Source organism: Amblyraja radiata, chromosome 5 (genome assembly GCF_010909765.2).
Source record: "Amblyraja radiata isolate CabotCenter1 chromosome 5, sAmbRad1.1.pri, whole genome shotgun sequence".
NCBI classification, from domain to species: domain Eukaryota; kingdom Metazoa; phylum Chordata; class Chondrichthyes; order Rajiformes; family Rajidae; genus Amblyraja; species Amblyraja radiata.
Genome location: NC_045960.1, coordinates 106,552,302 through 106,573,401, shown reverse-complemented (window position 1 = coordinate 106,573,401; position 21,100 = coordinate 106,552,302). Strand labels below are relative to the sequence as shown.

The following is a 21,100-nucleotide window of genomic DNA, read 5'->3' as shown; positions in this document are numbered from 1 at the left end:
GCAGCATCTATGGAGTGAAGGAAATAGGCAACGTTTCGGGTCGAAACCCTTCTTCAGACAAGTAATAGAAGATGTAGTTTTAAGGTGAGAGGGGGGAAGCTTAAAGGAGATGTGCAGGACAAGTTTAATACACTGAGGGTGGTGGGTGCCTGGAACGCGCTGCCAGGGGTGGTGGTGGAGGCCGATATGATGGAGGCATTTGAGAGGCTTTTCGATAGACACATGGATATACAGGGACTGGATGGATACGGATCATGTGCAGTCAGAGGAGATCAGTTTAGCTTGGCATCTTAATCAATAGACAATAGACAATAGGTGCAGGAGTAGGCCATTCGGTCCTTCGAGCCAGCGCTGCTATTCACTGTGATTGACTCCGACATTGTGAACTAAAAGGCTTGTTTCTGAGTGGTATTTTTCTATCTGTCGGAAGGAACTGCAGATGCTGGTTTACACCGAAAATAGACATGAAACGCTGGAGTAACTCAGCGGCACAGGCAGAATCTCTGGAGAAAAGGAATAGGTGACGTTTTTGGGTCCAGACCCTTCTTCATACTGAGAGTCAGGGGAAAGGGAAATGGGCAAGGGACAAAGGACAAAGGACATTTATTATCACATACACCAATTGGTGTAGTGAAATTTGACTTGCCATTGCGGCACACAGATAAAGATAAGACACAACATTGAAGAATTTAACATAAAACATAAAAACATCCCCCTACAATGGTTCCCACTGTGAGGGAAGGCACAAAGTCCAATCCCCATCCCCATGTCCACCCATAGTCGGGCCTATTGAGGTCTCCGCAATCGCCGCTACGGGGCCCGATGTTCCAGGCCCTTCTCGCCGGGTGATGGTGCTCCGGCGTCGGGAGAATCCTCTCAGCGGCTTGGGACACCTGGAATGGCCGCTTCCTTACTAGAGACCGCGGCTTCCAAAGCCGGCAGGCCGCGCTGGATGGAGCTCCACCACTTTGCGGTCTCGGCGAGAGATCCCAGGCTCCCGATGAAAAGTTCAGCGCCGCCGCCCGCGGCTGGCCGCTCCACAGACCCCGCAGCTCCGCGATGTTTCATCGGCAGATCCCAGCACACCGGAGTTCCAGCGTGGCGACCCGGGCAAGGCATCGCCCGCTCCGCTCCGCGATGGCGCTCCAGCGCTGTGCCACCGCCGAAGCCGAGGTACTGGGCGGTCCCCTCAGGAAACGCCGCTCCAGACCCGCTGGTAGGCCGCGAGGACGGGTCGAAGGTGCAGCCCGGGGAAAAGCTGCCTCTCCGACCAGGTAGGGACCCTGAAAAGTAGTTTCCCCCTTCCCCCCCTCCACCCCCACATTAAAAAGACTAGAACTCCGAAAAACAAAAACTCAACTAACTAAAAATTAAAAAAAGAGATGAAAAACGGACAGCTGCAGGCTGGGCAGCCATACCCGTACAGGACGGCGCCCCCTGAGATATAGAACAAATGAATGCGAGGTATGCAAAAATAGTAACAATGATCAAAGGTAAAACCCTACATAGTCCAATGGTCAAGATGTTTAAGAAAGAACTGCAGATGCTGGAAAAATCGAAGGTAGACAAAAATGCTGGAGAAACATCTAGATGCTGCCTCACCCGCTGAGTTTCTCCAGCATTTTTGTCTACCTATGGTCCAATGGTCGATATCTCTCGGTTCTCTGACTCTCAGTCTGAAGAAGGGTCTCGATCCGAAACGTCACCCATTCCTTTTCCCGGAGATGCTGCCTGTCCTGCTGAGTTACTCCAGCTCTTTGTACTTTTCTATGCTCTATATTTGTCTGTTTGCATTACTGTGGCTACCTTGTATTATAATTAATAATTCACAGAATTTCTTCAATTATTACATCTTATATGTAGTGCATTTACATGCTGTTAAGCTGCTGCAAGTAAGAATGTCATTGTTCCGTTGTTGATACAAATGACAATTAAATCATCTTGATTCTTGGACAAGTAAGGTGATAAAATGCTAAAGAGTGGTACTTTCCACTAGACAATAGACAACAGGTGCAGGAGCAGGCCATTCGGCCCTTCGAGCCAGAGCGGCCATTCAATGTGATCACGGCTGATCATCCACAATCAGTACCCCGTTCCTGCCTTCTCCCCATATCCCCTGACTCCGCTATCTTTAAGAGCCCTATCTAGCTCTTTCTTGAAAGTATCCAGAGAACCGGCCTCCACCGCCCTCTGAGGCAGAGAATTCCACAGACTCACAACTCTCTGTGTGGAAAAAGTGTTTCCTCATATCCGTTCTAAATGGCCAACCCCTTATTCTTAAAAACGAAGTCAGTTTGTTTATTCAAACTGAAATCCTAAATTAAGTTTGGAAGTATTTAAGGTGAGGGGGGGGAGAGAGATTTAATAGGGACGTGAGGGGCAACTTTTTCTCACAAAAGGGTGGTTGGTGGGTGTATGGAACGAGCTGCCAGAGGAGGAAGTTGAGGCAGGTACTATCATAACGTGTAAGAAACATTTAGACGTATGGGCCAAACGCAGGTAGGTGGTAATAGTGTAGATGGGACATGTTGATCAGTGTGGGCATGTTGGGCCGAAGGGCCTGTATCCACGCTGTAGGAATCTATGACTCTATAAGTCATAGGAGCAGAATAAGGCCATTCGGACCATCAAGTCTACTCCGCCATTCAATCATGGCTGATCTATCTTTCCCTCTCAGCCCCATTCTCCTGCCCTCTCCCCATAACCCCTGACGCCCGTACTGATCAAGAATCTATCTATCTATGTCTTAAATATATCCACTGACACCACAACTTTACTATTTGATGAGGAGACTGCGGTGGGAGCTCCGAGGTGGAGACCACGGTGGTAGCTCCGAGGTGGAGACCACGGTGGTAGCTCCGAGGTGGAGACCACTGTGGGAGCTCCGAGGTGGAGACCACTGTGGTAGCTCCGACGTGGAGACCAGGGGTGGGCGAGCTCCAACGTGGGGACCACGGGGTGGGGGGGGGGAGTTCTGAATTGGAGACCATGTTGCGCAGTGGGCTTAAGGAATTGCTCATGTAAGTGTGAATAAACTGCACTGAATATGGAGTTATGTGCCATGCGTGAGGCTTGCCACTGCAGATTGAAGTGTAGCTGATGGTCCCATTATGCTCAGTCTGCCACAGTTTTGTTGTAGCTCACTCGACACTTCATCAGGTCATGTGGAGCAAACAGATGATGGTGCGAGGTCATCGTGCATTCCAAAGAAGTTTCTTTTGAGAGTTCTTTTGTTGCACCTCAGGAATAAACCGCAGCAAATGTACATGAAAGAGAGGTCCCAGCTCCGCCGATCTCGATGGTGCTACCTCCGAAACCAAGCGGCAGAATTGATAAATTCTGATAAATTCCATTATTTTTGCCTCGATTCCCCTGCGCTAGAAATGCGAGCAGGAGCGGTTTGAAGATTAGACTAGAGGCCGCGTTTGGAATGTCAAGGCTGCCAACTCTCACGCATTGAGCGTGAGAGTCACGCATTTCATGAAATTCTCACGCAACCACGCTGATGACAGAATTTCTCAGGCTCAAAAAAATATATATTTTTAAATATACATAAATAAATAAAGTTACACTCCTCCACACTCACCAATGAGAAGTTTTCTGTCGGCAGTTTTCCCGTAAAGAACGAGCAGCTTGATTAGCTTCAGCCCATCGCACACTATTTAAAATAGCAATGTAGACAAAAATGCTGGAGTAACGCAGCGGGTGAGGCAGCATCTATGTCTGAGTTGGACCCTTCTTCAGACGCAAGCATTTTTGTCTACCGCTCTATAGATGCTGCTTCACCCGCATTCACACTCCCATGCAGATAGTGTGATAGGTGAAAAATGCAAAATCTCCCTACCGTGGGGGTGGGAACACCCTCCTCCCCCCCCCCCCCTCCCCCAGGTCGCTGCAATCCCTCACAAATTCTCACTCTCAACTCTCACCCAATGATGCCGGCCCTGGAAGGAATGTTGCAGGAAAGATGTTGTCAAGCTGGAGAGGGTTCAGAGAAGATTTACAAGGATGTTGCCAGGACTAGAGGGTCTGAGCTGTAGGGAGAGGTTGAGCAGACAGTAGACAATGGGTACAGGAGTAGGCCATTCGGCCCTTCGAGCCAGCATTGCCATTCAACGTGATCATGTCTGATCATCCACAATCAGCACCCCGATCCTGCCTTCTCCCGATATCCCCTGACTCCACTATCTTAAAGAGCCCTATCTAACTCTCTCTTGAAAGCATCCAGAGAACCGGCCTCCACCGCCCTCTGAGGCAGAGAATTTCACAGACTCACAACTATCTGTGAGAAAAAGTATTTCCTCATCACCGTTCTAAATGGCTTAATCCTTATTCTTAAACTGTGGCCCCTGGTTCTGGACTCCCCCAACATCGGGAACATGTTTCCTGCCTCTGGCGTGTCCAACCCTTTCATAATCTTACATGTTTCAATAAGAATCCCTCTTATCCTTCTAAATTCCAGAGTGTACAAGCCCAGTAGGCTGGGACTCCATTCCTTGGAACGCAGGAGGATGAGGGGTGATCTCATAGAGGCGTACAAAATCTTGGGAGGAATAGATTCACAGAGTCGCTTGCCCAGAGTAGGCGAATCGAGGAGCAGAGGACATACGTAGGTTCACGATGAAGTGAAAAAGATTTAATGGGAATCTGAGGGGGGAACATCAGCTTTCACGTTTGTCCGTCCACCTCGACTAACTGAGTGACAGAAAGATTGTATTGTTTACTCATTACCCTGCTGTACTGAAGTGGTGTTTTTCTTCCAAAATGATCCAAATCAAAATCTGTGGTATAAACATCTGAGAGTAGAAATCACAATTGTCCCAGTCCACATAAGAGCACTGCACACTAGCACTGAAATCCTGTATGCATCGATGGAATGCCCTTTTTAAAGTTAGTTAAATTATGCCTGTGTTTATGGTCGATACAGGCAAGAGTGTAGTGGAGCCAGATTTAGTTTAGTTTTAGTTTAGTTTAGTTTTGGTCTCCTAATCTGAGGAAAGACATTCTTGCCATAGAGGGAGTACAGAGAAGGGTCACCAGACTGATTCCTGGGATGTCAGGACTTTCATATGAAGAAAGACTGGATAGACTCGGCTTGTACTCGCTAGAATTTAGAAGATTGAGGGGGGATCTTATAGAAACTTACAACATTCTTAAGGGGTTGGACAGGCTAGATGCAGGAAGATTGTTCCTGATGTTGGGGAAGTCCAGAACAAGGGGTCACAGTTTAAGGATAAGGGGGAAATCTTTTAGGACCGAGATGAGAAAAACATTTTTCACACAGAGAGTGGTGAATCTGTGGAATTCTCTGCCACAGAAGGTAGTTGAGGCCAGTTCATTGGCTATATTTAAGAGGGAGTTAGATGTGGCCCTTGTGGCTAAAGGGATCAGGGGGTATGGAGAGAAGGCAGGTACAGGATACTGAGTTGGATGATCAGCCGTGATCATATTGAATGGCGGTGCAGGCTCGAAGGGCCAAATGGCCTACTCCTGCACCTATTTTCTATGTTACTATGTTTCTCTATGTTGAGAGATACAGTGCAGAAACAGGCCCTTCGGCCCACAAAGGCAGCACCTCACACCAGCACTATCCTAGACACAATGGGGACAATATACAATTTTACCAAGACAGTTAACAACAAACCTGCATGTGGTTCGAGTGTGGATGGAAGACGGAGCACCCGGAGAAAACCCACGCAGTTCACAGTGAGACCACGGTACAGACAGCACCCGTAGTCAGAATCAAACCCGGGCCTCTGGCGCTGTAAGGCAGCAACTCTACCGCTGTGCCATCGTGCCGCCCTTATACTTAGTTTTGGTTTGGAAATACAGGGTGGGAACATGCCCTTTCGCCCAACGGGTCCACGCCGACCAGCGGTGACCCAGACACTAGTTCTATCCTACATTCAATAATGTTATTCACATTATTCCCTTCATCCATGAATCTGTACACTGTGGACGGCTCGATTGTAATCGTGTCTTGTCCTCCCGCTGAATGGTTAGCACGCAACAAAAGCTTTTCACTCTACCTCACGATAAACTGAACTCACGCTCTAGCGGCGATTTACAGACGCCAATTTACCTACAGTCCTGTACGTCTTTGGAGTGCGGGAGGAAACCGGAGCACCCGGAGAAAACCCACAGGGAGAACGTACAAACTCCGTACAGACAGCGCCCACGGTCAGGATCGAATCTGAGTCTCTGGCGCTGGAAAGGGCCTGTCCCACTTAGGCGACTTTTTGGGCGACTGCCGGCACCCGTCGTAGGTCGTTGCAGGTCGCGAAAAGTTTTCAACATGTTGAAAATTCAGCGGAGACCAGAAAGACGCTACGACTCTTTGGGCGACTGAGGAGACGACTCACGACCATACAGGCGACATGTCGCGGGGTGAAGCCTGTATGGTCGTGAGTATTCGCCCAAAGAGTCGTACCTTGTGAGTAGCAAAGATTCATCCCTGGGATCAACTGATACCCACTATGGTTGAACAGCAGGGGCGGTGTGGGCAAGTGGGCCCAATCTGTGGCTCCCATCATTTTTGTACTTCACATATGGGCAGCACAGTGGCGCAACGGTGGATTTGCTGCCTCACAGCGCCAGAGACCTGGGTTCGATCCTGACTACCGTGTTTTGTCTGTATGGAATTTTTGTTTGCGTTCTCCCCGTGACCGCGTGGGTTTTCTCCGGGTGCTCCGGTTTCCTCCCACACGCCGAAGGCGTACATGCCTGTCAGTTAAATGGCCAGGTATAACTGTAAAATGTCAGCGAAAAAAGTTACCCCTCGGATCCCTATTAAATCTTTGCCCTTTCACCTTAACCCTATGTCCTCTGGTTCTCAATTCCCCCGACTCTGGACATGAGACACTTGTGCATCTACCTAATCTACTTCTCTCATGCATTTATGCACCTCTATAAGATCGCCCTTCATCCTCCTGCGTTCCCAAGAATAATCCCAGCCTGCTCAACTTCCCCCTATTGCTCAGGCCGTCGAGTCCTGGGAACATCCTTGTAAATCTTCTCTGTTCCCTTTCTAACTTGACCACATGTTCTATAACATGGTGCCCAGAACAGAACACAATACTCTCAGTGCAGCCTCACCAACACATATATACCTAGGTATATAAAAAAAAAATCAAAGTACAGCATGTGGGTTAACTTGGAGCTAGTATTTGATTAGCAAAAGGATTTGAGTATAGGAGCAGGGAGGTTCTACTGCAGTTGTACAGGGTCTTGGTGAGACCACACCTGGAGTATTGCGTACAGTTTTGGTCTCCTAATCTGAGGAAGGACATTCTTGCCATAGAGGGAGTACAGAGAAGGTTCACCAGACTGATTCCTGGGATGTCAGGACTTTCATATGAAGAAAGACTGGATAGACTCGGCTTGTACTCGCTAGAATTTAGAAGATTGAGGGGGGATCTTATAGAAACTTACAAAATTCTTAAGGGGTTGGACAGGCTAGATGCAGGAAGATTGTTCCCGATGTTGGGGAAGTCCAGAACAAGGGGTCACAGTTTAAGGATAATGGGGAAATCTTTTAGGACCGAGATGAGGAAAACATTTTTCACACAGAGAGTGGTGAATCTCTGGAATTCTCTGCCACAGAGGGTAGTTGAGGCCAGTTCATTGGCTATATTTAAGAGGGAGTTAGATGTGGCCCTTGTGGCTAAAGGGATCAGGGGGTATGGAGAGAAAGCATGTACAGGATACTGAGTTGGATGATCAACCATGATCATATTGAATGGCGGTGCAGGCTCGAAGGGCCGAATGGCCTACTCCTGCACCTATTTTCTATGTTTCTATTTTTCTATTACTTGTCTTACTTGTCTTAATGACTACAGGCCTGCCGCACTGACCTCTGTAGTCATGAAGACACAAAGGCTTGTGCTGGCCAAGCTGAAAAATATCACAAACTCCCTGCTGGACCCTGAGCAATTTGCATATCGGGCCAATAGATCTGTGGATGACGCAGTCAACCTGGGCCTGCACTTCATCCTACAGTACCTAGCCCACAAGGGGACCTACGTGAGGATCCTGTTTGTTGATTTTAGCTCTGCATTCAACACCATTGTGCCAGAGCTACTACACTCCAAACTTTCCGAGTTGACTGTGCCTGGACCCCTCTGTCGGTGGATCACCAACTTCCTGACAGACAGGAAGCAGCATGTGAGGCTGGGAAAGCACATCTCGGACCCGCAAACACTCAGCATAGGAGCACCGCAAGGCTGCGTACTCTACCCTCTCCTCTACTCTCTCTACACCAACGACTGCACCTCCACAGACACCTCTGTCAAGCTTCTCAAGTTTGCGGACGACACAACCCCGATTGGACTGATCCAGGATGGGGAGGGATCTGCCTACAGACAGGAAGAGTCACAGCTGGCGTCCTGGTGCCGTAGCAACAATCTAGTGCTCAATGCTCTTAAGACAGTGGAATTGATTGTAGACTTTAGGAGAGCTCCCCCTCCCCTCCCCCCCCACTCACCATCAACAACACCAGTCACATCTGTGGAGTTTTTTAAGTTCCTGGGAACCATCATCTCCAAGGACCTTAAGTGGGGGGGCTACCATCGACTCCACAGTCAAAAAGGCACAACAGAGGATGTACTTCCTGCGGCAGCTGAGGAAGCACAATCTGCCACAGGCAATGATGGTCCAATTCTACACGGCCATCGTAGAGTCTGTCCTCACCTTCTCCATCATGGTCTGGTTTGGCTCAGCCACCAAGCACGACACCTGGAGGCTGCAGCGAATCGTCCGATCAGCAGAGAAGATTATTGGCTGCAACCTTCCCTCCATTGATGAACTGTACACTGCAAGGGCCAGGAAGCGAGCGGGCAAGATCATCTCTGACCCCTCTCATCCTGGCCACAAGCTCTTTGAATCACTTCCCTCTGGAAGGCGACTCCGGACTGTCAAAGCTGCCACAGCCAGACATAAAAACAGTTTTTATCCACGAGTAGTTGCTCTACTCAATAACCAAAAATCTGTAGCCTCCCTTTGATCTGGTATTTTGTTGGTTCACATTAATGTTTAGTGTTTTCTGAGTCATTCGTAACTGTCACTGTATGTCATGTTGTTACTTGCGGGCGGAGCACCAAGGCAAATTCCTTGTATGTGAATACTTGGCCAATAAACTTACTTACTTACTATTATTCATCAGCACTGAAGGGATCCGAAAAGATTTAATAGGAGGGGTAACATTTTTCACACAAAGGATGGTGGGCGTATGGAATGAGCTGCCAGAGGAGGTAGTTGAAGCGGGGACTATCCCAACATTTAAGAAACATTTAGACAGGTACATGGATAGGACAGGTTTGGAGGGGTATGGACCAAACATAGGCAGGTGGGACTAGTGTAGCAGGGACATGTTGGCTGGTGTGGGCAAGTTGGGCCGAAGGGCCTGTTTCCATGCTGTATCACTCTATGAATCCATGAGAGCACCTATCCGTGTCTTCCAGAGATGTTTCCTGACCCACTGAGTTACTCCAGCAATTTGTGTCCTTTTAAATTCCAAGCAGTTTGGCAACTGTTGTCAAGTTCGGCACTTCCGTGTTTGACTATACACGTGGGGAAATCCCATGCTTGCAGTTTACACTTGCCAAAATATTGCATCATATTTAAACAGGGAAATACCGACTGTTGAATATAAGCCAGCATAATCTCGGACTGTTTGTTTAATATAAAAAACCTGCTCAGCAGCTCTACCTGCTGGCCAGAGTCTGCCATAACATCAGAAGCAAAGACACAGAGTGCTGGAGTAACTCAGCGGGTCAGGCAGCATCTCTGGAGAACATGGATAGGTGACGTTTCACAAAGTGCTGGAGTAACTCAGCGGGTCAGGCAGCATCTCTGGAGAACATGGATAGGTGACGTTTCACAAAGTGCTGGAGTAACTCAGTGGGTCAGGCAGCATCTCTGATGAACATGGATGGGTGACGTTTCACAGAGTGCTGGAGTAACTCAGTGGGTCAGGCAGCATCTCTGGAGAACATGGATAGGTGACGTTTCACAAAGTGCTGGAGTAACTCAGTGGGTCAGGCAGCATCTCTGAAGAACATGGATGGGTGACGTTTCTTGCTGTGATGCATCCCGATTAAATGCTTTCCATGGTGCATCTGTAGAAGTTGGTGAGAGTTGTTGAAGACACACTGAGCTTCCTAGATTTTGACTTTAGTTTTAATAGGCTATGGAGGGATAGGGGCAGGTGGGACTAGTGTCGCTGGGACATGTTGGCCAATGTGGGCATGTTGGGCCAAAGGCCCTGTTTCCGTGTTCATTGACTCCATGACTCTCTATGACTCTATGATCCTATAGCAAAATGCTGTGCCCATCAGTAACTACCATTATAAACTTAGCCAGCCTAGAACAATACTTCTCTGCCTGTTCACCTGTGAAGAAGGCCATTAGCTGGCTCTGAACACCAGTCTGAAGACAGGTCTCGACCCGAAAACGTCACCTATTCCTTCTCTCCAGAGATGCTGCCTGGCCCGCTGAGTTACTCCAGCATTTTGTGCCTAACTTCGGTGCAAACCAGCATCTGCAGTTCCTTCCGACACAACACAATCAAAGATTTGTCTGACCCCAGTCATTCCTCCTTCTCAACACTCTCATCTGGCAGAAGGCACATGAGCTTGAAGGCGTGCACCACCAGGAACTGCTCAGGGACAGCTTCTTCCCCTCTGTTATCTGGCTTCTGAACGGTCCTTCCATAAGCTAGGGTACTGTCCGATTCACCTCTACCCCATTGTGGACATTGGACTTTTTCTCTGGTTCATATTGTACGGGGTGAACATTGGTCGACGTGGACCAAGTGGGCTGAGGAGCCAGTTTCAGCGCTGAGTCTATAAAGTGTAAAGTCTCTCAAGTCAATGGGGAGTTGCCGTGTTAATGGAGCCGGTGCTGGCTGCCATTCTCACAGAATCTGCAGGGCGGCACGGTGGCGCAGCGGTAGAGTCGCTGCCTTACAGCGCCAGGGACCCGGGTTCGATCCTGACTGCGGGTGCTGTCCGTACAGTTTGTACGATCAGTGTGTGTTGGATGGTGTTCAGGGCCTGTCCCACTCTCAGGATCTAATTCACAACCTTTTTTTACTCGTGAACATTTTTCATCAGGCTAGAAAACACGCCCCGACCTACTTGATGCCACGAGTACCTACGACCAGCATCACGGCCTGCTACGACCTCATGACGAACATGCTGCGAGGATGAGTCAAGGGCAAACTCGGCAGAGGTCGTGACTTAAGTTGTGAAAGTGGGACAGGCCCTTTAGTGTGTGGGGATCGCTGGTTGGTACGCATTCGTTGGGCCGAAGGGCCTATTTCCACGCTGTATCTCCAAACTAAACTAAGCTAAGAACGTGACCAGCATAGAATTGCACATCATGCGAGATGAATGGATTTCTCTACAACGCAGGAGGCTGAGGGAAGAACTGACAGAAGTATATAAAGTTAGGGTTTAGGTTTAGTTTGAAATATATATTTCCCCTCACGACCTCTGAGTCTTCTGGTTCTCGATTCACTTACCTTAGGTAAAAGGCACTGGGCCCTTAACCCTCTCCACTCCCCTCACCATTTTATACACCTCTGTAAGATCATCCCCCCTCAGCCTCCTGCACGCCAAGGAATAAAATCTTAGCCTGTCCAACCTTCTGTATGGGGAACAAATATACAAAGTGGAGGAGAAATTCAGCGGGTCAGGCAACATCTCTGGAGAACACGATAATGACTTTTTCCCATACATAGATACAATCAGTTCAAACTCAAGTTCAACAGGTAGAGCAAAGGGGAAGATACAAAGGGGCAGAATATAGTTATCAGCATTGCAGCACACTAGTTTAGTTTAGTTTAGAGATACAGCGCGGAAACAGGCCCTTCGGCCCATCAGGTCCTCGCCGACCAGCGATCCCCGCACACTAACACTATCCTACACCCACTAGGGACAATTTTTATATTAACCAAGCCAATTTGCCTACAGTCCTGTACGTCTTTGGAGAGCGGGAGGAAACCGAAGATCTCAGAGAAACCCCACGGGGAGAACGGGCAAACTCCGTACAGACAGCACCCACGGTCAAGGTCGAATCTGAGTCTCTGGCGCTTGCCTGTCCCACTTACGCGACTTTGTCGGCGACTGCCGCCACCCGTCATAGGTCGTTGCAGGCCGCTAAAAATCTTCAACCGGGATCGAACCCGGGTCTCCAGCGCTGCATTTGCTGTAAGGCAGCGACTCTACCGCAGAGCCACCATGACCGCCCTTTAGACAAAGTACTTTAGACAAAGTCCAATGTCCTGATTTTCCTCTCCCCTCTGCTGAGAACTATATTCTGCACTCTGTCTCTTTCCCTTTCATCTACCCATTGTGCATGAGTTTGGCTTGATTGTATTAATGAATAATATTATCCGATTTGATTAAATAGCATTCAAACAAAGCTTTTTACTGTGCCTCGGTACAGGTGACAATAATAAAGCTGTACCTGAACCTACCTGCTTGAGAGTCAAGAGTATTTAATTGCCATATGTATTAGACCAGAACAATGACATTCTTACCTGCTGCAGCTTTACAGGTACATGGAACATAAAACAGTATAGCACATCAAGAGGCCCTTCGGCCCACAATATCCATGCGGTATATTTCATGTATAAGTAAGCATGCAGGTACAGCAGGCAGTGAAGAAAGCGAATGGCATGTTGCCCTTCATAACAAGAGGAGTCGAGTAAAGGAACAAAGAGGTCCTTCTGCAGTTGTACTGAGCCCTAGTGAGACCACACCTGGAGTATTGTGTGCAGTTTTGGTCCCCTAGTTTGAGGAATTCTTGCTATTGAGGTTAATTCCCGAGATGGCGAGACTGTCATATGCTGAGAGAATGGAGCGGCTGGGCTTGTACAGTTTAGAAGGATGAGAGGATATCTCATTGAAACATATAAGATTATTAAGAGTTTGGACACGCTAGAGGCAGGAAACATGTTCCCGATGTTGGGGAAGTCGAGAACCAGGGGCCAGAGTTTCAGAATAATGGGTAAGTCATTTAGAACGGAGACGAGGAAACACTTTTTCTCACAGAGAGTGGTGAGTCTGTGGAATTCTCTGCCTCAGAGGGCGGTGGAAGCCAGTTCTCTGGATATTTTCAAGAGAGAGCTTGATAGGGCTCTTAAAGATAGCGGAGTCAGGGGATATGAGGAGAAGGCAGGAATGGGGTACTGATTGTGGATGATCAGCCATGATCACATTGAATGGCAGTGCTGGCTCAAAGGGCCGAATGGCCTACTCCTGCACATATTGTCTATTGTCTAAGTTATAAGGAGAGGTTAGTTTAGTTTAGATTAGTTTATATTATTGTCTCATGAACCGAGGTTGAATGAAAAGCCTTTTTGTTCGGTTTAGTTTAGAGATACAGCACGGAAACAGGCCCTTCAGCCCAAAGATCATAGAGGAGCTCTATGATCTTTGCTTCAGCCCATCAAGTCTGTGCCGACCAGAAATCCCCATACACCAGCAATATCCCACACGCCGGAGACAATTAACAATTTTACCGAAGCCAATTAACCTACAAACCTGTATGTCTTTGGAGTGTGGGAGGAAACCGGAGCACCCGGGGAAAATCCATGTGGTCATAGGGAGAACGTGCAAACTCCGTACAGACAGTACCCGTGAAAATTCTTTTCACTGTAGACGTGACAATAAACTAAATTATAGAATGAACTAAATTAAGCTAAGTATAATCAAGTCAAACTCAAGCACAATGGGAAGAGCAAAGGGGAAGATACAGAGTGAAGGATATAGTTCTCAGCATTGTAGCGCATCAGTTCCAGTGATGAAGTCCAATGTCCACAATGGGGTAGAGGTGAATCGGACAGTACCCTAGCTTATGGAAGGACCGTTCAGAAACCAGATAACAGAGGCGAAGAAGCTATTCCTGAGTTAGGGAAGAAGCTGTTATTTAATCTCTGTGTCCCACGGGCCGTACGTTTAGCTTGGTTTATTATTGTCACGAGGTGCAGTGAAAAGCGTTTTTGTTGCGGGCTGTTCACTCAGCGGAAAGACAATACGTGATTACAGTCGAGCTGTCATGGTGTACAAATACAGGCTAAATCCTTTTTCACTGCAGCGTAAGTTTGAGAACAAGGAGAGGGACGGCACAGTGGTGCAAGCTGGTACAACCGCTGCCTCACAAGTCCAGAGGCATAGGTTCAATCCTGACCTCAGGTGCTGTCTGTGTGGAGTTTGCATGTGCGGTTTTCCACCGGTGGCTCTGGTTTTAACATAGAAACATAGAAAATAGGCGGAGGAGTATCGGTCCTTCGAGCCAGCACTGCCATTCAATATGATCATGGCTGATCATCCACAATCAGTACCCCATTCCTGCTTTTTCCACATAACCCTTGATTCCGTTAGCCCGAAGAGATAAATCTAGAGGGCCTGTCCCACTTTGTGATTTTATGGGCGATTATGGCCGTCAGTGACTGACACCAGATGTCGCCTGAAAACCGTCGAGTCGTACGACAGGATGCGACACCCCTGCGTCAAGGTAATAATAATAATAATGGATGGGATTTATATAGCGCCTTTCTAATACTCAAGGCGCTTTACATCGCATTATTCATTCACTCCTCAGTCACACTCGGTGGTGGTAAGCTACTTCTGTAGCCACAGCTGCCCTGGGGCAGACTGATGGAAGCGTGGCTGCCAATCTGCGCCTACGGCCCCTCCGACCACCAGCAATCACTCACACACATTCACACACATTCACACACAGGCAAAGGTGGGTGAAGTGTCTTGCCCAAGGACACTACGACAGTATGCACTCCAAGCGGGATTCGAACCGGCTACCTTCCGGTTGCCAGCTGAACACTTAGCCCATTGTGCCATCTGACGTCACTCTGCGTCACCATGCGTCACCAATTTCCACGTGTCACCATGGGGCAGGGCGCGCGGCACCATGCGTCACCATAGGACAGCGTGCGACAGCATACGGCAGCATAGGACAGCGCCTGCGACCTCACAGCCGTCAAGCGGCGTCAATGTACGTCCACCGCGACACGATATACGGCAAGATTCGACAGGTTGCGTCATCTGGGGCGCGTGACGCCAGTTGATTAACCAGCTTCCCTATAAAAGGGGATGCGCCGCGACGCATCATGGCGCACGGGTGACGCGTGGTGAAGCACGGTGATGCAAAATAAATTAACATAGGCAATGACCGTGCGTCATCACGCATCGCCCGTACGTCATCGTGCGAACGGGCGCACGGCAAGACACGCAGATGTCGCGCAAGGATTTTGAATATTCCAAAATCCTGGGGCGGCAGGGAGATACTGTCGCCTAAAATGTTGCCCAAGTGAGACAGGCCCTTAACTCTCTTGAAAACTCTAACTCTCTCTTTTTCTCACACGCCCCAAAGAGGAGCGGGTTCGTAAGTTAATGTGCCCTCTATAAATTCCCTGCAAGTGTGTCGGGAGTGGATGAGAAAGTGGGATAACGTAACACTAGTGTGAGCGGGTGATCGATGGTTGGCATGGATTATTGATTATTGATTAATTAATTGAAAGATGCAACATCGAAACAGGCCCTTTGGCCCATTTATCAATCATTTGGAGTTCATGACAGCCATGAATTCATGGCAGCCATGGCTTTATTGCCCTCTTGTGGTAATTTGTACATTTTGTCCAACTATGAACCTGAATTTCATTCTACAACAAACATCCTAGCTGGCTTCTGTTTCCTGATTGTAAAATCCAATTGTACAACTCTGTTTTACTTTTGGCCCTTTTCCAGATTTCACAGAATTCAGCGATAGTTTTAGTTTCAGTTTAGGTTTTAGACTTCAGAGGCACAGAGCGAAAAACAGGCCCTTCGGCCCGCTGAATCCGCGCCGTCCAGCGATCCCCGTACACTAGTTCTATCCTGCACACTAGCAGCCATTTTACAGAAGGCAATTAACCTACAGACCTGGAGTGTGGAAGGAAACCGGTGCACCCGGAGACAACCCACGTGGTCACGGGGAGAACGTACAAACGTCAGGCAGACAGCACCCGTGGTGAAGATCGAACCCGGGTCTCTGGCGCTGTGAGGCAACAGCTCTACCGCTGCGCCACCGTGCAGCCGCAGGTATTTAGGTTAATTGGCTTCAGTAAAAATTGTAAATTGTCCCCAGTGTGTAGGATATTTATATGTTATTTATTAATATTTTTATTTCAAACAGAATAAAAAAATAAAAAGCAAGTATGAAACAGTATACAAAAAAAACCAAAACAAGAATTATTTCTAAAGTGTCATAAACAATATTTATAAACAAATGAATCGTATGTGTCCGAAAAGGAGCAGGAAGAAGGCTAATTCCCACCCCTTATAATTCGAGCGAAGTCCGCGGGAAGTTTGCCCGTGACGTACGGCGTCGAGGTGGCTGCGGGCCGGCAGGCCATTGCCGCGCGGAATTTTTGAACAAGGTCAATTTTTCGGAGCCCCGCGCTATGTCGGGACCAGCTCCGCACAACTCCATACGGCTCCGGCGATCGAAGTGGGACCGGCTCCGCGAGGCCGTACGGATCAAGCGACCACGTTAGGTCGCGCTTGCCGCATGCAGGCGCATACTGGTGGGACCGGCCCTTTAGGTCGCGCTTACCGCATGGAGTCGCATGCTCGTGGGACAGGCCCTTTAGTCATATATACAATCCATCAACCTATAGTCACCCTTCCCAATACAATCAGTGTAACAAATATCCCACTCAAAATATCGCAATCAAAATAGTGCTAGTGTCGGGGTGATCGCTGGTCGACGTGTACTCGGTGGGCTGAAGGGTGGGTTTCCCCACTGTATCTCTGCAGTCTGAAGTCTGAAGTATATTAGTGTCACATGTATTGAAAAAAGTGAAAATCCTTTGTTTTCATGCTCTCCAACCAAGTTAGATATAACCATATATGAATGGTGTTCGTGTGGAGTTTCTGACTTCCTGAGTTGAACTGACGGATAAATTCTGTGATAAATAGTTTCTTCTGATTATTGAAGCCACAGTGTATTTGCAAGCATCGATGTACCAGTTGAGGCATCCCTGGAGAAATGGAATAGGTGACGTTTCGGGTCGAGACCCTTCTTCATACTGCGTCGGGGGAGAGAGGGAAAATGGACATATGATGGGGTTCAGAACAAATCAGAGCTGGCACCGATGGCCAAGGAAAAGTGGAGCCCACAATGGTCCATTGTTGGCTGTGGAAGGGGCGATATCAGAGGGATATATGGATGCGAAGAGTGGAACTGGCAGGTCGGCTTGGTGGGGGAGGGGCGGAGAGAGAGTGGGAGTGCAATGGTAACTTGAAATGAGCTAAATCAATATTCATACAGCTGGGTTGTCAGCTGCCCAAGTGAAATATGAGGTGCTGTTTCTCCAATTTGCCTGTGGGGCCTCACTCTGACAGTGGAGGAGGCCCAGAGCAGAAAGGTCAGTGTGGGAATGGGAGTGGGAGTTAAAGTGTTCAGCAACGGAGCAACCATGTACCATCCTATACATCCAAGTCTCTGCCTCAGAGGGCGGTGGAGGCCGGTTCTCTGGATACTCTCAAGAGAGAACTAGATAGAGCTCTTAAAGATAGCGGAGTCATGAGGATATGGGGAGAAGGCAGGAACGGGGTACTGATTGGAGATGATCAGCCATGATCACAGTGGATGGCGGTGTTGGCTCGGAGGGCCGAATGGCAATAGACAATAGACAATAGGTTCAGGAGTAGGCCATTCGGCCCTTCGATCCAGCACCGCCATTCAAAGTGATAATGGCCTACTCCTGCACCTATTGTCTATTGTCTACATTTAGATCGAGAGAAATAGATCAGGTAAAGGCAAAGAGTCTCTTGCCCAGTGTAGGGTGATTGAGAGGCAGATTGCATTGGTAGAAGGTGAGGGGGGAAAGATTTAATAGGAACCTGAAATGGGTAACTTATCCAAACAAAGGGTGGTGGGTGTATGGAACGAGCTGCCGGAGGAGGTAGTTGAGGCAGGGACTATCCCAACATTTAAGAAACATTTAGACAGGTACATGGATAGGACAGGTTCGGAGGGCTATGGGCCAAACGCGGGTAGGTGGGACTAGTGCAGTTGCTCCAATGTCTTTGTCTACGTGCCCAGGCATGGCCCCCACATTCAGTTGCCTGTGCAGAGTGATACTGCCAGACATTTCGTTGCTGGCATTTCATATCAGGACCGTATCCAGACAGAGAGGTGACGTTTCGGCAGGTGATATCCCAACATTTAAGAAACATTTAGACAGGTACATGGATAGGACAGGTTTGGAGGGATATGGGCCAAACACAGGCCCATATGTAGATGGGACAAGTTCATGAGGTTAATTCCCGGGATGGCGGGACTGTCATATGTTGAAAGAATGGAGCCACTGGGCTTGTACATACTGAAATTTAAAAGGATGAGAGGAGATCTTATTGAAACACATAAGATTTTTGTATTTAATTTTTATTTGAGGAAAAGAAATTACAGTACACCTGACAAATTGCATTACATTTCCCTCCATTTTGTTTTTTATATATAATAACAAAATAACCCTTACCCACCCTCCCTAATATATAAGATTATTAAGGGTTTGGACACGCTAGAGGCAGGAAACATGTTCCCAATGTTGTGGGAGTCCAGAACCAGGGGCCACAGTTTAAGAATAAGGGGTAGGCCATATAGAACAGAGTTGAGGAAAAACGTTTTCACCCAGAGAGAGGTGAAACTGAGGAATTCTCTGCCTCAGAAGGCAGTGGCGGCCGATTCCCTGGATGCTTTCAAGAGAGAGTTAGATAGAGCTCTTAAAGATAGCGGAGTCAGGGGATATGGGGAGAAGGCAGGAACGGGGTACTGATTGGGGATGATCAGCCATGATCACGCTAGAATTCAGAAGATTGAGGGGGGATCTTATAGAAACTTACAAAATTCTTAAGCGGTTGGACAGGCTAGATGCAGGAAGATTATTCCCGATGTTGGGGAAGTCCAGAACTAGGGGTCACAGTTTAAGGATAAGAGGGAAATCTTTTAGGTGAGAAAATCATTTTTTACACAGAGAGTGGTGAATCTGTGGAATTCTCTGCCACAGAATGTAGTTGAGGCCAGTTCATTGGCTATCTTTAAGAGGGAATTAGATGTGGCCCTTGTGGCTAAAGGGATCAGGGGGTATGGAGAGAAGGCAGGGATGGGATACTGAGTTGGATGATCAGCCATGATCACATTGAATGGCGGTGCAGGCTCGAAGGGCCGAATGGCCTACTCCTGCACCTATTGTCTATTGTCTTTGTCTATGGCCGGTGTGGGCAAGTTGGGTCGGAAGGGCCTGATTCCACGCTGTATCTCTGCTATGTGATATTGGGCCACTTGTCTTGACTCTTGCTTTGTTTTCGATGCAGGTGTTACAACTGCGGAGGCCTCGACCACCACGCGAAGGAATGTAGTCTACCTCCTCAGCCAAAGAAGTGCCATTACTGCCAGAGCATCACGCACATGGTGGCCAACTGTCCCCTCAAAACTCTCCCCCCCCAGCCCCTCGCCCCTCCTCAGGGAAAGCACGAAGCCGATCCTCAGCCTTCCACCTCCACCCCCTCCTCCCACCAAGCCGCCCTCCCCAGGGGGGAAGCAGCGGGGGCACAAGGCCCCCCGGCCCCGTCTCGCCCGCAGGAGGAGAAGGCCGAGTCGGAAAACTCCACCAAGTCATCCCACGAGGCCGCCGCTTGTCCCGAAGAACCCACCAGGAAAGGGTCCGCTGTTCAGAAACGGAAAAAAACAGAGAGCAAGTGACCTCCTTTGAATTTTTTTGTCAAACACACGCACACACACTCACACACACACACACACACACACACACACACACACACATATATATATATATATATTATGAGAGAAAAGAACAAATAGGATCTCAAACTACCTCAAAACTTGCAAAAGTGAAGGGGAAGTAAAATCACACGCGCTGCCAGTCCTTTCATTGGGGGATGAATGAGCTGAGTCTTAATTCAACCCGTGAGAGGTGTTGCCGTTTGGATTAAATTCACGCACGTCCAATGTGCTCTATTTTTTACCTAAATATGCAGGATAGAGGCCTCTCCCTCCGTACCACGCACCCGGCCTAGCGCGGCCTTCGGGTGCTCCGGCGGTGTGCGTTCTTTTTGGCTTTTCTAATATCTTTGATACCGTGCGTACTCTTCGCCCAACTCTCGCCCCCAACTCCGGACTTCGACCCAAGCAATACGAATAACACTACGACCAGACCCGGTTGCACAGCTAGCTCCACCCACGAGCCGGATCGATCGATCGATCGATCGACGATGCCCTTAACACACGTTGAATACCAAAGGAAATCGAGACATCGATGCTGCCAGAGTTAGGGCATCGAGTCAATCACCAAGTGTCTGGCTGGATGTCTGCTGATTTTATGTGACAATAAATAATACACGGCTGTGCGTTTACTTCTCTGTGCAACACCGCTGCTGAGGTAAAAGCCTCTTGTCTTGAACTTGGATATCGGTTCGTTGAAACTACAGATAATGTGAATGTGTTTGTGTGTCTGTGATGCAAATGCCTTTTTTTTTTGAGGTGTGGGGTGGGGGGGGGGGGGGGGGGGGGAGGAGGGGTTTATTTTGTTCATTGTGTCTTAAACTCGAATCTGTGAACACTGTAGAATACTTTCATATAAATATATATATATATCTATGTCCCGATATATATAGGTCTACATTATAAAAAGAAAAAGATTAGGAATTAGTGTGCTGAAGATTTGAATGTCACGTCACTTCTGCTGGTGTTCGGTAGGCAGCAGGCAACTTTGTTTCTGCAAGAGATGCAGTATTAGTTCAACATTTTTCTCTAAAAGGTCCACCTAATGCAAGATGATTCCAGCCTCAATAGGTTGCCTCAACCACATGAACTTGGAATTTCCATTGGTTATCAGCTTCCACTTAAGAGTGTGGCACTCGGAGAAGAAACCACTTCAACCACAGCCTGATGAAGGGTCATAGGATGAAGAGTCATGGAGTGGAAACAGGCCCTTCGGCCTGACTTGCCCACACCGGCCAACATGTCCCAGCTGCACTCGTCCCACCTGCCTGCATTTGGTCCATATCCCTCCAAACCT

At 48.3% G+C, this 21,100-nt stretch overlaps 1 protein-coding gene across 1 annotated transcript in view; it reads left to right on the top strand.

Annotated features, from left to right (window-relative positions):
* The window catches only part of lin28b (lin-28 homolog B), a 208,844-nt gene extending 188,415 nt beyond the window's left edge, over positions 1-20,429 (top strand). Inside the window, exon 4 of the mRNA XM_033021922.1 lies at positions 19,380-20,429. Coding sequence (XP_032877813.1) covers positions 19,380-19,767 — 388 coding nt within the window. The 3' untranslated portion in view covers positions 19,768-20,429. The remainder of the gene's footprint in view (positions 1-19,379) is intronic.
* The last annotated feature ends 671 nt before the right edge of the window (positions 20,430-21,100 follow it).